Source organism: Hypanus sabinus, chromosome 5 (genome assembly GCF_030144855.1).
Source record: "Hypanus sabinus isolate sHypSab1 chromosome 5, sHypSab1.hap1, whole genome shotgun sequence".
Taxonomy (NCBI): Eukaryota; Metazoa; Chordata; class Chondrichthyes; order Myliobatiformes; family Dasyatidae; genus Hypanus; species Hypanus sabinus.
The window spans coordinates 29,524,234-29,541,711 of NC_082710.1; the positions used below are offsets into that span (position 1 = coordinate 29,524,234).

The following is a 17,478-nucleotide window of genomic DNA, read 5'->3' on the forward strand; positions in this document are numbered from 1 at the left end:
GCTCAGTGTGGCGATTTTTTTTTTGAAGAGGAGGTGTGAGATGGAAGAGAAGGATTCTAGGCTTTGGCCCTCAGGAAGTTCTGATAAGGTTAATGATGGAGAATTACAATTTTCGTCATTTCACTGCGCTGGTGCAATAGTGGACTCAAAAACAGTCCTCCTTTACAATGAAAACTACTTATCAATGGGTTTTACATGGACTGGTGATCCAAGTTGTTTATTAAGTGCCTAGTCTGTGGCAAGCAACATATAAATGTAGCAATGGCTCCAGAAAAATTGAAATGACACAAAATTGAAAAGTTCACTGAAAGGTGAACTGCAGGAATACTTTCAAGAAAATAGTATGTCAGGTTTTGGTGACTGCTTTGAAAATGAAGAATGGCTGCAGAAACTAGCCTTAATATTTAACAGGCATTGTTCATCATGTAAACCAGTTGAACAAGTCAATGCAAGGCCCTGGAGAATATGTTTTGACTTCAAATGACAAAATTCTTGGATTTAAAAGGAAACTGAATCTTTGGGAAAAATTATGTTACAAAAGGAAATCTTGAAATATTTCCACTGCTGCTTGGGTGGGCTTGAGAGTAAGGAAGGCTTATCAGAAAGACTCGAGTCGTATTGAAAACCACCTGGAAGAACTGCAAAGCAAAATTGAACAGTATTTTTCCTCCCTTATACATAAGGATATGACCGGGTGAGGGGCCCTTTCTCTGAATCTTCTGCTCAGCCTGAGAACTTGACTTTGTGAGAAGAGGAAGACGTCCGTGAACTGCACTCTGATCATGCACTAAGTATGAGATTTACTGACCTGCCCCTTTTACAAGTTCTGGATTTCTATGAAAGAATATCCTGCCATTCATATTTTGCGGTATTCAACTGTGTGAGCAAACTTTTTCTTGTTTGACAAGCATAAGGTGCAAGGATAGAAATCAGCTCATTTCAGTTGAAGTGAAATCTGTGTTCTTATCTCAAGTTCAATCCAGAATTGAGAAATTAATTAATTTTCATTACTGAGTTTTTAAAATTTATGAAAGAAAAAAAATAACTTTAAGAAAGGTAATCTAAGCTTAAATATCTTTTACAAAGAAAGGTTGGCTAAAATTCATTCTCTATTCAAAAGAGGCATTGACAATTATTTTTAGATTATCATATCTACAGTTTACTGATCATGTTAATGTGCCATGAGCTGTTGTTATAACAATTTTTCTGCAAGGGTACCCTGAGACCTGAAAATTATTTCAAGAGTTCCTTGAATTTAATAGAGTTTAATACAGACAAGTGTGAGTTATTGCTCTTTGGAAGGACAAGCCAAGGTAGAACATACAAGGTAAATGGTAGGGCAGTGAGGAATGCAGTCGAACAGAAGGATCTGGGAATACAGATACAAAATTCCCTAAAAGTGGCGTCACAGGTAGATAGGGTCGTAAAGAGAGCTTTTGCTACATTGTCCTTTATAAATCAATGTATTAAGTATAAGAATTGGAATGTTATGGTGAGGTTGTATAAGGCGATGCTGAGGCCGAATTTGGAGTATCGTGTGCAGTTTTGGTCACCAAGTTACAGGATATTAATAAGGTTGAAAGAGTGCAGAGAAGGTTTACAAGGATATTGCAAGGACTTGAGAAAATGAGTTACAGAGAAAGGTTGAATAGGTTCGGACTTTATTCCCTGGAGTGCAGAAGTATGAGGGGAGATTTGATAGAGGTATATAAAATTATGATGGGTATAGATAGAGTGAATTCAAGCGGGCTTTCTCCATTGAGGCTGGGGGAGAAAAAAAAACAGAAGACACAGGTTAAGGGTGAAGGGGGAAAAGTTTAAAGGGAACATTAGGGGGATTTTCTTCATACAGAGAGTGGTGGGAGTGTGGAATGAGCTGCCAGATGTATTGGTAAATGGGGGCTCACTTTGAACATTTAAAAAAAACTTGGACAGGTACGTGGATGACAAGTGTATGGAGGGATATGGTCCAGGTGCAGGTCAGTGGGACTAGGCAGAAAAATAGTTTGGCACTGCCAAGAAGGGCCAAAAGGCCTGTTTTTGTGCTGTAATGTTCTGTGGCTGAGAATCTGTTCCAGGGAAAAAGGATTGAGAAAAGCTGGTTTAGATTTTCAAATGGTATTACAAATCTTAGCAGATTTTGTTCCCAGAATTTGGGTAAAGAAAATCAGACATGGAGTTGTATCAGATGTCTCTGAGCTTTTGAAGAGGCACACAGGAGTTAGATAGATCAGCTGGTTCAGTGGTGGTGAAACGACAGCCTTGCACTCAAAGTAAAAGGAAGGAATTGATTGTGGACTTCAGAAAAGGAACACATACCAGTCCTCATTGAGAGATCAGCAATGGAAAAGGTGAGAAGTTTCAGGTTTCTGGCTGTCAGCTCTCTGAAGGTCTAACCTGGGCCCAACGTACAGATGCAGTTACAAAGAAAGCATGACAGTGACTGTATTTTGTTAGGAGTTTGAGGTGGTATGTCACCAAAGACGCTCTCAAATTTCTACAGATGTACTGCAGAGCAGTGGTCCCCAACCACTGGGCCGGAAAGCATGTGCTATTGGACCATGAGGAAACCATGTGATTTGGCAATTTGAGTCAACTGCACCTTTCCTCATTCCCTGTCATGCCCACTGTTGAACTTGAATGCATGCGAGGTCATTACCCATGTGAGGTCATCAGTTGCCTAAGCACAGTGATACCCTCATGCTCGGGATCACTGGTTGGCCTGGGGTAATCGGCCACCTTGCCGGTGAGAAGTGCCGTTGCTACTGGCCTGGAGCATGGACTGATGGGCACTGCCTCTAAACCTGTTTAGCACACTGAACGTTGGTGGGGAACCCAGTGCTAAAATTTTTGCAGTCGACCTCATTTGGGCTCAGGGTTTCGTAAGTAGCAGAGCAGCTACCTCATTGCAATCTACTGAAAGTCATCCCTCGAGCCAGACTTTTGTTGGCTGATAGATCCTACCTACCTACAAGAGGGATGGACACACGTCCTATCACACTCCTCGCTCGGTCGGTCGCTCTCTCTGGACTGCGACTGCCGCTGCCCCGGTATGGGGACCTCCTGACTTATCAGTATATTCATGCGAGGAAAATATGCGCTGTGTGTTTAATATTAAATTCATTAGATAAACCCTTTTAGAAATGAAATTGAGTGTATTAGTCATTTATAAGTGACTTGTTGATTTATCACCTATATTCCGCTCGATATTAACACCCACACCGCCGCCCCCCCCCCCCCCCCGCGGTCTGCAAGAATATTGTCAATATTATACTGGTCTGTGGTGCTAAAAAGGTTGGTGATCCCTGCTGTAGGGAGTCCAACTGGTTGCATCACTGCACAGGATTGGGAAAAGCTGCAGAAAGTTGCAAACGGTAAGCTTCATCATTGGTACCAGTCTCCCCAGCATTGAGGATATCCTCAAAAAAATGGCATCCATTTTTAAGCATCGTAATTAGTCAGGACATGCCCTCTTCCTATTGCTACCATCAAGGAGGTGGTACAAGAGCCTGAAGAGAGACATTCTTAAACCTGAAGATGTATGGGAGGTTGGATCGCTCCAAGCGCTAAGCCAATTTATTGAGATTGAGAACTGTTTCAGGCCAGGTGACCCAAGCATATTGCTACCTGGGATCAAGGTTCTAAAGGATGGTACTACCCAGTGCGTGGACAATCTTAATATCATTCCACAAGCCCGCTGTCCTGTGATGTTAATTCATCTAATGACAGTGAACTACTCCAGGTTCTGTGCTACTGAGACTGAGGCTTGGACCTACTGAGCCTACTCCAGCTGCTTCAGGGAGCAGATCTAAGCACTCAGTCTAGATTGGAATGTTATCACTTCTATTATTTGCATGATTTTTTAAAAATTTTTTGTGCTCTGCGCAGTAGATTTGGTCTTTTTTTATTTGGTTCTTCGGTTTTCTTGCTTTGTGGCTGTCTGTAAGCAGACAATTCTCAAAGTGTTTAATTTATGTTATTTGGTAATAACTCAGCAGGTCAGCGAGATCTGCTCTTATCAGACTTCTTCCTTATCAGCCCTTTACCTTTCCTACCACCTGGCTTCACCCATCACCTTCTAGCTAGTCCTCCTACCCCTTTTCCTACCTTTTTATTCTGTGCATATATATACACATACAAAAACTATATGTTACTATTACAGTTGCAAGAAAAAGTTTATGAGCCCCTTGAAATTGCCTGGTTTTCTTCATTAATTACTTATAAAATGTGGTCTGATCTTCATCTGAGTCACTAAGTAGACAAACAATCTACCTAAACTATTAACACACAAACAGTTGTACTACTTCTCGTCAATACTGGGTAAACCATTGAAACAATTACAGTCCAGGTTCAAAACAGTATGTGAATCCCTGGGGTCATGCCTTCTACAAAAGCTTTTGAGATGTGATTGGTGGTGTGGATTGTAGAGATGCCCTGCTCTATAAAAAAGAAGCACAAAGTCGGGTTACTTACAGAGCTTACTCTTTAAGAAAGATCTGTTTATGTGCACCGTGCTTCGATCAAAACAACTTTCAGAGGACCTCAGATGAAGAATTGTAGAGATGCATGAAGCAGGAAAAGGCTTCAAAAGCAGAGCGGAGTGTTCATCAGTCCACCGTAAGAGAAATTGTCTACAAATGGAGGAAACTCAGTACTGTTGCTACTCTCCCTAGGAGTGGGTGTACTGCAAAGGTCACACAAAGGACACAATGTGCAATGCTGAAGATGAAGAAGAACCCAAGGTTAACAGCAAAACACCTGCAGAAATCTCTAGAACTTGCTGAAGTCTCTGTCCACTATAAGAAAGGCACTGAGCAAGAATTGTGTTCATGGAAGGATATGATGGAGGAAACAACTGCTCTCCAAAAAAACAACATTGCTGCACCTCTCAAGTTTGCAAAAGACCACCTGGATATTCCACAACACTTCTGAGACAATGTTCTGTGGGAAGATGAGACAAATATTGAACTTTTTGGCAAAAATGCGCACCATGGACTATGTTTGGAGGAAAAAGGGCACTGCACACCAGCACCAAAACTTCATCCCAACTGTGAAGTGTGATGGAAGGAGCATCGTGGCTTGGAGAGGCTTTGCTACCTCGGGGCCAAAGCTACTAGTATTTGTTGAGGGAACAATGAGTTCAAAATTGAATCAAGACATTTTACAGGAGAATGTCAGGGTAGCGGTCCATGCTTGAAGCTTAATAGAAGTTGGATGATGCAACAAGACATTGATCCGAAACACAAGAGTGAATGGTCTGACATTCCTCCTTGCTGTTGTGCAAGTCTGATCAGCAGTTGCAGGAAATGTTTAGTGGAGGTCATTGCTGCTAAATGAAGTTCTACCAATTAATAAATACAAGGGTTCACATACTTTATCCAGTCTGAACTGTGAATGGTTAAACAACATGTTCAATAAAGACATGAAAAGTACAATTGTTTGTGTTATTAGTTTAAGCAGATTGGGTGTGTCTGTTATTGTGACTGAAATGAAGATCAGACCACATTTTAGGAGTAATTAATGCAGAAAATCAGTTAGCTGCTTTCATCATACACCGGCATGCTCTTTACAGTTACCTGATGAGGTAAGCATAGCCTGTAGCCAGGAGCACATGTTGGGTGGTGCTCAACCTTCATAGTGTTTTGACCCTTAACCACCACACTCTCCAGCTGGTGGGTCAGTAGTGACGGCTAAGTCACTGCCCATCTGCTGCTGACTTCCAGCTCAACTCTTTCGCCTGCTCAATATACAGCAAGAGGCTCTTTCTGCTTCCTCCCCCATCTTGCAAGCTGTTTGGTTCTTACCCTTTACATCAAGGCCCAGCAGTCAGCAACCACCATTCCGACCTTGCCTGGAACCCTCTATGGCTGACTAATGCCTGCTCTGTGGCTAAGCTAGTGCCCACTTTTGGCCTGATTTTTTTTGTGGCTCCTGCTTGGTTTATTAGTCTGTCATCAGAGTCCCTCAGTGCTAACATAACTCTACACTTTGCCACTTTGAACTCCTCCACTACCGATGACAACGGGAGTTGTAGCTGGCCTGATCTTATGTAGAGCCCCACTGAAGAAAAACTTGGGGAGGTTCCCCAGCCACCTCTGCAGGTGCTTGTTTACTTTCCTCTTGATGCCTTCCACAGTGGTCATAGGGAACTAGTATACCGAAAAAACCAGAGCTGCCTTGGTAGAAGAGCATGTTGGTACAGCCATGTCTTAAATTTACCAGGGAGTCCGGTTTTGTTGATCTTCTTCAGCAAGCATTCACAAACTGTTTTGTGTATATATTATTGTAATTTATAGGTATTTATTATGTATTCCTGAGGTCCTCGATGGTTGGCACAGAGTGGAGTTCATCCATGACTGGTAGACAATTGATAGCATCAATGGCTAAGCTAACAACAACATTTTCCCTTGAGTGGAGCTCAGAGTGGTGTTCCACACAGCGTTCCATCTGCTTGTTTTTATCGATGATTATTTCACTGCTGGTTGACTTCATGGGTGCTGTCTTGCTCTGCTATGGGCCAAGGGCCTTCTTGATACCATCATACATCAATCTGATGTTGCCTGTCACAGCTGCAGTTTGAATGTCCCAGGGAAAGCTCCTGGCAATGATGGGATTCCTGCAGACCTGATAAAACACTGCAAGAGCTTACTCCTCCAACCTTTGCACAAGGTCGTCTGTCAGTGCTGGAAGGTAGGAGCCGTACCACATGATGCGTGACTCCAAAATCATCAGTTTGTTAATTGTCACAAGGGTGATAGGAGCGACTGCAACAACTACGGGGGTATCTCCTTCCTGAGTACTGTCAGCAAAATCTTTGCTCATGTAGCTCTGGCACACCTACAAACTCTGACAGAACGAGTCTACCCTGAGTCCCAATGTGGTTTTCACACAAGGAGGTCAACTGTCAACATGATTTTCTCACTCCGTCAACTCCAGGAGAAGTGCAAGGAACAACAGAAAACCCTCTATGTCGCTTTCATCAACTTGACCAAGGCATTCAACCTTGTCAGCAGGGATGGGCTCTTTCAGATTCTCCTCAAGATCGGCTGTCCTCAGAAACTAAAGTATCATCCAGTCATTCCATGATGACATGAGGGGTACTGTTCAGTATGATGGCAGCTCATCAGAACCCTTCGTGATTCGTAGTGGAGTCAAACAAGGATGTGTGTTGGCCCCAACGTTATTCGGCATCTTCTTCTCTGTGCTATTGACGCATGCGTTTGGGACGTCCACAGAAGGCATCTACGTGCACACCAGGTCTGATGGGTGGCTGTTCAACCCTGCGCGCCTGAGAGCAAGAACAAAGGTGCAAAAGATCTTAATACGTGACATGCTCTTTGCCGATGACGCTGCTATAACCTCACACACCAAACAGCAACTACAAGCTATCATGGACCGCGTCTTAAGGCTTGCAAGGATTTTGGGCTTACCATCAGCCTAAAGAAAACAAATGTCCTTTCCCAGAACGCAGTGGTGACAACAGTCACTACCATCGACAATTATGATCTAGAAGTGGTCCACGAGTTCATGTACTTGGGGTTGACCATTAGCCATACTCTCTCCCTTGATGCTGAAATCAATAGGCGTATTGCGTAACTGCCTTGTACAATGCATGTGTTATCAGCAGCCTCCTGTATGGTAGTGAGACTTGGACCATCTACTCCAAACAGGAGAGGAAACTCAATAGTTTTCACCTGCGCAGCCTTCGCGGCGTCCTCGGCATTACCTGGAGAGGCAAAGTCCCAAACTCTGAGGTCTACTCCTGCGCTGGACTTCCCACAATGTTCACGCTTTTAAGGCAACACAGACTGCGCTGGCTGGGCCACATCCGTCATATGAAGGATGGTAGACTGCCGAAGGACATCCTTTACGGAGAACTAGCAACAGGCAAGAGGAATGTTGGTAGACCCCAGCTTCACTTCAAGGACCTCTGCAAGTGCAACATGAAAGCCTTAAAAATCAACACAAAGTGCTGAGAGGATATAGCAGATGACTGCAACAAATGGTGAGGTACTCTTCAGCAACACCTAGAGCAAGACGAAAGAGTGATCCTGAGTCAGTTTGAGGAGCGAAGAGCACAGCGGACAACAATTCCACGATGCCCTACACATGCAGTAACTGTGGCAGAGCCTACAGTTCCAGGATCGACCTCAAAAGCCACAGTCAACACTCCTCAACAAACCAGTGACTACCAGAGGTACAGTACCCATGGTCGACTACGACCGACGGAGGCCACATGTGTTCCATTGTACAGCTGCTACAAAACAACATACTTCATGACATTAGGCCAGTGATATTACACCTGTTTCTGACTGATCTTTAGAAATGCATTTTGTTGTTTTGTATGGTGATTAATTTCTTGAATGCTATGTAACTAGGATTTTTTTCAAATTTCAAAAGCAAAATCCATTTAATGAGATGTATTTATTTTGATAAGTGCCATTTGCAGTAGGATGACATGATTCACTTGATATATTGAAAAAAAAAGTGGATGCAGTCTTGATATGCAGATATTACACGCTTTTTTCCACTACAATGTTGTTAATAATATTTTTATGTGGGAATCTGAATTTTTAGAAATTAAATTTGCTTAATTAACACATATCTAACTACATATTTTTATGTTTACAGAGGAACACAGGATGCTATAACGAAGAATCTGCGACGTGCAGAAAGATTATTGGAAGACATCCACACAATGAAGGTATTTGGTTGTGTATAAAAACACAATAACGTTAGAATAAGAGCAGGCTACTTGATTCCTCCAGGCAGCTCTGCTATTTATTTTTTAATGGCTGATTCACTCAGGCTTCAGTTAATCTTGTGTGCCAGTTCCCCACAGCCTTGATTTCACTGAACTTTTAAAAATTTATCTGCCTCCACTTTACTGCCTCAAGCAATCTAGCCTCCAGCTTCCAGATGAGAGAATTCCAGAGGTTCACAATATTATGTAGGAAAGCCCTTTCCACTCAACCAATGAGACAGCAGCTGTCTGTGCAAATGTTTCTTTGAGAGAATTCAGTAAAAATTGTTGTAATAGAGTATTTTTTAAAAAGTTGTTCAGATGTGAAGAATTTTTGAAATACTGCATGTAATTCATCAGCCTTAGATGGCATCATCATTACATTTTCTTGGTTTCCACTTCAAATAGACATTCCCTTCTTCTTTAGACCACTTCCCCTCTGCAAGTTCAAACACTTGTTTTCTTTGCCAGTTATGATGAAATATCATTGACTTGAAGTTTTAACTCTGTTTTTCTCCCCGCAATACTACTTGATCTACAGCTTTTTCCTGTTTTTCCATCAAAAAGTACACTTCATTTCAAGAATGTTAAAAATTCCACTTTTATTTGTGCCATTTTCCTTTTCATTATTTCGTTCTGTGTACATCAAAGGAAAAAGACTATTTTGAATTCCATGTCAACAGTCCAAAATATGTACATTGTGAGACTTCGCATTTGTATCTTCAAATCTTTGGGACTGGTAGGTATCATATGATACCTACGTTTGAGTCACAGAGTCAAAGAGCACAGAAATGGGCCCTTTATCATGCCTTATCTGTGTAGGCCATCAAGTACCTATCTCCAAGTTCCTGTTTTCCAGCATTCAGCCCATGCCTTCTGTGTTTGAAATGTCTAACTAAATTTTGCAAGAGTACAGTACATGCCTTTTCACCTCCTCAAGCATTGGTCCAGATTTCAAACACCTTTTTAAGTCTGCCATCTGATTCCTAAATGGAATGTTCCTTGAAACTATCTTGGATGCTTAGAAGGCGAGTACCTACGGTAGAGTTGATTGAATTTACATCTTTCTGCAGCTTATTTCGATCCTGTTGTGCCTTCTTTGTAACTGCATTGATATATTGGTCCCAGGAATGTATCATCATGGATGTTAACACCCAGAAACTTTTGCTCACCCTTTCCAATTCTAATCCCACAATGAGGACTGGTGTGTGTTCCCTCATCTTGCCCTCTCTGAGGTCCACATTCAATTCCTTGGTCTTACTGACATTGAGTGCAAGGTTGTTGCTGTGACACCACTCCACTAGTTGGTATATCTTGCTGCTTGTCACTGTCTGAAATTTTGCAAACAATAGTTATGTTGTCAGCAAATTTACAGGTGAGTTTTGAGCTGTGCCTAGGCATGCTGTAGAGAGAATAGAACAGTGGGCTAAGCACACATCTTTTAGGTGCATCAGTGTTTGATTATCCATTAGGTCGAGATGTTATTTCCAATATGCACAGACTGTGATCTTCCAGTGAGTAAGTTAAGGAGCCAATTGCAAAGGGAGGCACGGGCCCAGTTTTCGGAGCTGTTTGATCAGATCTGTAGGAATGATTGTGTTAAATGCTGAAGTCAATAAACAGCAGTCTTGTTCAGTTGATTCAGGGCCATGTGAAAACCCAATGAGATTGCACCTGTTGTAGACCTGTTGTTGTGATAGGCAAATTGCTGCGGCTCCAGGTTCTTGTTGGTTCTAGCCATAAACAACCTCTCAGAGCACATCACTGTGGATGTGAGTGCTACTGGATGATAGTCATTAAGGCTGCTCACACTGCTTTTCTTGTGCCCTGCTATAATTATTGCCCTTTTGAAGCAGGTGGGAACTTCTGATTGTAGCAAAGAGAGATCGAAAATGTCTTTGAACACACCCGCCAGTTTGGCACAGGTTTTCAGAGCCTTACCAGGTACACCATTGGTGTCTATCACCTTGCAATGATACACCCTCTTGAAAGCCTCCGACACAGATCACAGGGTAACCGGGTGCTGCAGGGATCCTTGTAACTGTATTTTATTCTTTTTCATAATGCAAAGTGCATTCAATTCTGCCTCCAACTTCCATCGGAATTGTTCTTTTGCTCTTGAGATATCCCTTCGTAAGTCGTACCTGCCTTCCATGTAATCTCCTGGATCATTAGACTTGAATGCCACAGATCTATAAGAGTACGGATCTTCTGGTTCATCCATTGCTTTTGATTTGGCTATGTACGGTATGTTCTTATAGGCACATACTCTTCCACACAGGTTTTAATGAAGTCAGTGATAACTTCATTCAAACTCTAAAGATGAATCCCTGAATACTGTCCAGTCCACTGACTCAAAGCAGTCCTGTAAGCACTCCCCCCCCCCCCCCCCCCCCCCCCCCCCCCCACTGGTGCTACAATCTTCAGTCTCTGCCTTTACTCACGGGGAGTAGAAATACAGCCAGGTGATTAGGTTTTCCATAGTTTGGGTGTGGGATGGTAAAGTAAGCATTCTTGATAATAGTATAGCAATAATCTGGTGTTTGGTTCCTCTGGTTCCACAAGTGATGTGTTGGTGATAATTACTTAGAGACTATTTTTCAAGCTGGCCTGGTTAAAATCCCTCAAAGTGATGGGAAAGACATCAGGATTGATTGCTTCATGCTTGGTGGTTGCATTGCTCAGTTCATCTAGAGCTATTTTGACATGAACCTGAGGTGGAACATACACAGCTACCAACATGATGGCAAAATTCTCCTGCTGCAGATAAAATGGATGATGCTTGATAGCTAGATGTTCCAGGTTGGGTAAGCAGTACTGGGACAGAACCGCCATGTTTGTGCACCATGAGGAGTTGATCATAAAGCATACTCCACTTCTCCACCTCCTCCACCTTTGAAAGATTCAGCAGTTCTGTCTTGGTGAATTGTGAAGCCAGTGAGCTGTATCTCTGCATCCAGAATGGCAAGAGATAGCCAAGACTCCATGAAATAAATAAAACACAGCAATCCTTGATACCTCTCTGGTACAGCAATCTTGCTCTGAGGTCTTCAGTTTTATTTTCCAGAGACAAAATGATTCATGGGAACACTATGATCTTGCTTTTTGTTTTCTCTCTGAAATCTTGTGTTTATGATGGCAAGACAGAAGTCTTGTAGTTAGAAGAGAACATAGAGTTTCACAAATATTATCATATTTGCCAATGACAGGCAGGTTACCCTTTTTGTATATAGTGGTTTGGAGAGCTATTTTTGTTTCTTAAGTTATTTAACAGAAGATAGAAAGTAGCCACATGACTCAGTTGAAAATGTTTCAACGTTACTGGAGTCCAAAAATCAGGAATACTGGCAAGACCAATCCTGCAAATGTTGAACATATTGGAGATAAATTTAGTGTGGAAACAGCAGGGGCGCCACAGGAGAGGAACAAAACATTAGGACAAAGTTGGCAAAGCATTTTGGTAATATAGTTAGAAAATATGGATCTAGATTGTTTATTTCATAATCTTTGATAATTAAAATCAACTGCAGAAAAAATTAGTAATAATGACAAAAATGGCGTTTTGGATTATACATATTCATCATCATGATGTGAACAGGCCAAATTCAGCAATTGTAGTGATGCTGACTAGATAAGGATTTTAAACCAGCAATTAATGAGAGAAATTGAGATGATTTTAGACATTTAAAATTGGAACTTTGAACATGGGAGGTGAACGTACACGTCCTGCCCTCATTGTTCTGGTTATAAAGATTACAAGTTTGTAAAGTAGACTTTAAAAATCAAATTATCGCAATGGATGCATTTTAAAATTAATATGCTGCCATAGTGTGCCAGTAGTATTGAGGAATGGATATTTATGCATATGGAAATTGGTTGATAAAGTAAGTTCCTAATAATTATGGATGGAGGAGCTCAGCATATGCTGCCATGTCCTTTTGATTAATTGTAAATGGATAAAATCAGTGCTGATGTCTCATGTAGATAATGGCTGCCTTCTTACAATACTATCAAATATTGCATCCTCCAAATCTTCATTTTCCTCGTAACATCCAAGATGATTTCCATACTTTAAAATTCTTCGTAATTCTTAACTTGTTGAAGCAGTGAAATCATTACATTTTTAACTCCTGCCATATGTAGTAAAAGAAATGAGGTCTCAGTGACTTTTGACTGTGGACAGATTGTTGGTGACAAGCGGGATGGTTTGAGTAACTCAGAAACTGCTGATCTAGGGTTTTCACACCTAACAGTTTCTAAAGTTAACAAAGAATGGTGCGTTTATTTTTTTTAAAAACAACAACACATCCAGTGAGCAGCAGTTCTTGGGCTAAAACACCTTGTTTATAAGAGAGATCAGAGGAGAATGGTTAGACTGGTTCAAGCTGACTTGAAGATAATAGTAGCTCAAATAACCACACATTACAACGGTGGTGTGCAGAAGAGCATCTTTGAATGTACAACATGTCAAACCCTGAAGCGGATGGGTTACGGCAGCAGACCACCACACAGGTTTCCATTCTTGTATCTAATAAAGTGGCCACCGAGTATATATTACACATCTAGATGTAAGTTCCAAAATCAAATGCTAGCACACAGGCCACTTTTTGATTTCTTTGATGGCTGCTTTTGTCACTTCCCTAGTAATTGAGCTAATTATCTTAGTTGGGTTTGGTCAGCTTTTATAGTTGTGCCATATTCTGAGCAGTATTGTGTATTGCTATTTAAGTTACAAAGTTGGAGCTTGACTAAATACAAAGTTGGTTTAGAAATAGAAATTCTTCTATAGCTTGGTGTTGAGACCAGTAATGATCTTTTCTGCATTCAGCCATTTATTGAGTGAATCAAGTTGACAGAAGATTATTGTCAGTCTTGGTGGGATCTTCAGGAGAAACATTTCAACTTGACACTTTTGACTCAAGTTATTTTTTGCTTTCTAGAGTTCACTACTTCTGCTATTATAATCATGCTGTCTTTATAAATATTAAAATTCAATGAAGTAAAGTTTGTTTGCTCTGAATAGGAATATTAAGATGAAGCAAAACTGCTAAACTAGGTGAAGATAACATCATCACTGCACAGCTTAAAATATGGTTTCCTTAATTAGAGAAATGGATGACAAGTCAATCATACTGAAGTGTTCTAGCACAAGCAAGGTAGAATAGTCATTATATTAAAAAGATTGGCCTTTGTAACACTGAGTAATACTTGCTATACTCTTGGCCAGACGGTAAAGCAAGCAAATTTAGAATGAAGTTCCAAGACACAGGAAACACACCACCTCCACCTCAAAGTATCTTTTGGCTCCTCTATTAAGGCACATTCTGTCCTCAACCTGAACTGTTAGTTTCTTTACAGCCATTCTCCCCACAGCCATCCCATACATCTTTTTTCATTCCTTCCTGTTTTTGACTGTCCTCTCACCCTTTGTTCCCCACTGTAAATAAAACCAAATAAAGATTTTGTTGTTGATTGGAAATCAGTGCCTTGTGCATCAGAATTTGCTTAATGGAGTTTTACACAAATATGACTAAAATTTGGGATTTCGGTTAAGGGGCAGTAATTATGAATGAATGATAAAGAAGTCTGTGAGGTGACATCTTTACCAGCAAATGTTTCACAATCTTAATATGAAATTTAAAATTGGACTTCTGCCTCATTAAAGCCATGGCTGGTTTTGCAATTTGATTACAAACCTGACTTTTTCACGGGATTCCCGATAGATTTTTTTTTACCAGTGGATTGAGTTTTGTGGTTGAAATAGTTCAGAGGTTGATGGGCTGAAGTAATAAAATTTCTAGACAATGAAAGTGTGTGTTTGTTTAAAAACCTTTCCAGAGTAAATTTAATTGAAATTCTTAGAGGCTTGTCCTTTTCTATGTTAGGTAGCAAATTATTTTAATATTGTTGGAATCTAAGTTATGGGAAACCTGGAAGATGCCAGTAAATTTATTCTGAAGTATTTATTTTTCCTACAGTTTTGAATCTGATTTGATGAACTTATTTACACATTAGTTTTTGTTGGGAAGCTTCAGCAGAGATCTAGAAGAGTTACATACCACTTATTTTTTCAAATTTGTGTAGAAGATGCAGATATTATGTTGGTGACTAAAATCTCCACTTCTCAAGCAGAAGTTACTGTAATTGAGAAATACTTTTCCTCAAACTATCTTTTCCAACCCAAAAATCTTAAGCTTGATGAAATGCTTCAACAAAGATAATGTCAATAGTTTGTTTCTGTGGCTGTTGTGAAAAGGGAGGGAACACATTTAAAATAATCACCAAGTCATCATACAGAACAGGTGGCCACCAGCCCACAGAGACTATATTGTTCTGTTTGTTCCAACTCCCACCATCACTGCAAAGATTTCATCTTTAACTATTTAGTCAGTTATTCTCTGAAATTTACAAATTAATTTCAATAGATCTCCCTTCAAGGGTATCTTGCCCCATTTAAAATATTTTCTTCTCAGCCACAGTTTTAAAGCTAGAAATAAGGTTCTTTGCACATAACACACATGACTCCAGACCCATAGCATATTCATAGGTCTCACCTGAAAATGGCACAGCAGGCCTATGGTGTTGCAGGAAGGATACTGGCATGGATAGAGGAATGGCTGAGAGGCAGGATGCAGTGTGTGGGAATAAAGGGGGCCTTTTCTGGTTGGCTGCCAATGACTAATGGTGTTCCTCAGGTCAGTATTGGGACCACTATTCACATTACTTGTCAGTGAGTTAGATGGTGGAATTGATGACTTTGTAGCAATGTTTGCAGATGATATAAAGATAGGTGAAGGAGTAGGTAGTGCTGACAAAACAATGTCATTGCAGCAGGAGTTGGACATTGGAAAAATGGGCAAATAAGTGGCAAATGGAATTCACTGTGGGGAAATCTATGATAATGCATTTTGGTAAAAGGAACAATAATGCTGAATATTATCTAAATGGGGAGAAGATTCAAACATCAGAAGTGCAGAGGGATTTGGGAGTCTTCATGCAAGATTCCCAGAAGGTTAATTTACACGTTGAGTCGGGTAAGGAAAGTAAATGCAATGTTGGCATTTATTTCAAGAGGAATAGAATATAAAAGCAAGGAGATAATGCTGAGCCTTTCTAGGATACGAGCCAGGCTGCACTTGGAGTATTGTCAATAGTTTTGACTCCATATCTTAGAAAGGATGAGTCCAGAGGACGTTCACAAGAATGATTACAGGAATGAAGGGGATAGACGTATGAGGAGCATTTGGCAGCTTTGGGACTATAATCGCTCGAATTTAAAGAATGCGGGGGAATCTCTTTGAAACCTACCGAATGTTGAAAGGACTAGACAGGGTGGATGTGGAGAGGTTTCAGATGGTGTGGGTATCCAGAACTAGAGGGTATAGCCTCACAATTGATGGGCGACTTTTTAGAACAGGTAAGGAGGATTTTTTTTATAGCTACAGAGTAGCGAAATTTGTGGAATGCTCTGCCACAGACTATGGTAGACGCCAAGTCCGTGGGTATATATAAAGCAGAAGTTGATAGTTTCCTGATTGGTCAGGGCATCAAGGATGTGAGAACACAGGTGTCTGAGGTTGAGTGAGATCCAAGATCAGCCATGATGGAATGGTGGAGTCTCGTTGGGCTGAATAGCCTAATTCTGCTCTTATGTCTTATGGTCTTATTCACATGTAATAAAGTTCTAGAGGGTTGCAAAGAAATAAACTGTATAGATCACCCAGAATTGACCCTAGGCACTATAAATAACATTGGGGGGAAAACTGCCTTTTTGACACTGAAACATCTTCCTTACCAACCTCTAGGATCTTCTGCCAAAATTGGGTGAGCTATCTCACAGACTAATCAAATAACTGCCTGACAGAATTATACCTTAGAAGCAATATCCCAGGCACTACCATCTCCATCCTTGGCCATGTCCTATTCCACTTGCAGGACAGAGCCAGCAGAAGCCACAGTACTGTTGTACAGTGAGCAAATAAAATATCTTGGGAGTCCTAAAAATTGTCTCCAAATCCATGAAATTTCTCACCAATCTACCTTCATATGTCCACAATATTGTCCTTAGGTTTGACCACCACACAGTTCCTGGCGTGATGAGATCATACCTTCACAGTGAAAACGCACTTCATCTTGTCATGTGGCATAGCAGTCATGCTAAATGAGACAAGCTGCGAGCATACTTAGCAAATTGGCACGGGATATCCATGAAGCACTATAGGACCCCCCCACCAAACTGAAACTGTATTCTCTACTCCATCACCATGAAACCAGGGGATTAGCCCTGGTTGAAAGAAGTGTTCAGGAGGGTTTGCCAAGAACAGCACTAGCCATACCTCAGAATGAGTGATCAAATTGCTGAAACTACAAGACCTTAACTTGCATGCCAAATAACATAAACAGCATGGAATGGCAGAGCTAAGTCAACAGTTCAGATCTTCTGGTAAGATGGCAATGTGTTCGATCACATTGGTTTCCACAGAGTCAACCAGAGGTCTTATTGTCCTTTTTAAATCTTTATTTTATGATAGAAAGGCTCTGCTGGACGTTAAGAATTTAAAGTACTGCAGATCTACCCTATCTGCGAATTGCTCATTGGCAGAGAAACTGAAAGTGCTGTAATTGGTGGGGATTGTGCCGCTGCCTGCATCAGAGGTGTCAGTGTGCGAAGGAAGTGTGTAGCAGAACAGTGAGTTATCTTAGTTGCTTTTCTTGCGATTACAAGATCTTGTTAG

The 17,478-nt window shown here is 41.0% G+C and overlaps 1 protein-coding gene across 2 annotated transcripts in view; it reads left to right on the forward strand.

Moving 5' to 3' along the window:
• srfbp1 (serum response factor binding protein 1) overlaps window positions 1-17,478 on the forward strand; it is a 195,306-nt gene that overhangs the window by 91,036 nt on the left and 86,792 nt on the right. The window contains exons 3-4 of one of the 2 annotated variants that reach the window (XM_059969642.1): window positions 684-791; window positions 8,632-8,704. In XM_059969642.1, coding sequence (XP_059825625.1) covers window positions 8,699-8,704 — 6 coding nt within the window. In that variant the 5' untranslated portion in view covers window positions 684-791; window positions 8,632-8,698. The remainder of the gene's footprint in view (window positions 1-683; window positions 792-8,631; window positions 8,705-17,478) is intronic. The other variant, XM_059969637.1, reaches the window with a different exon arrangement.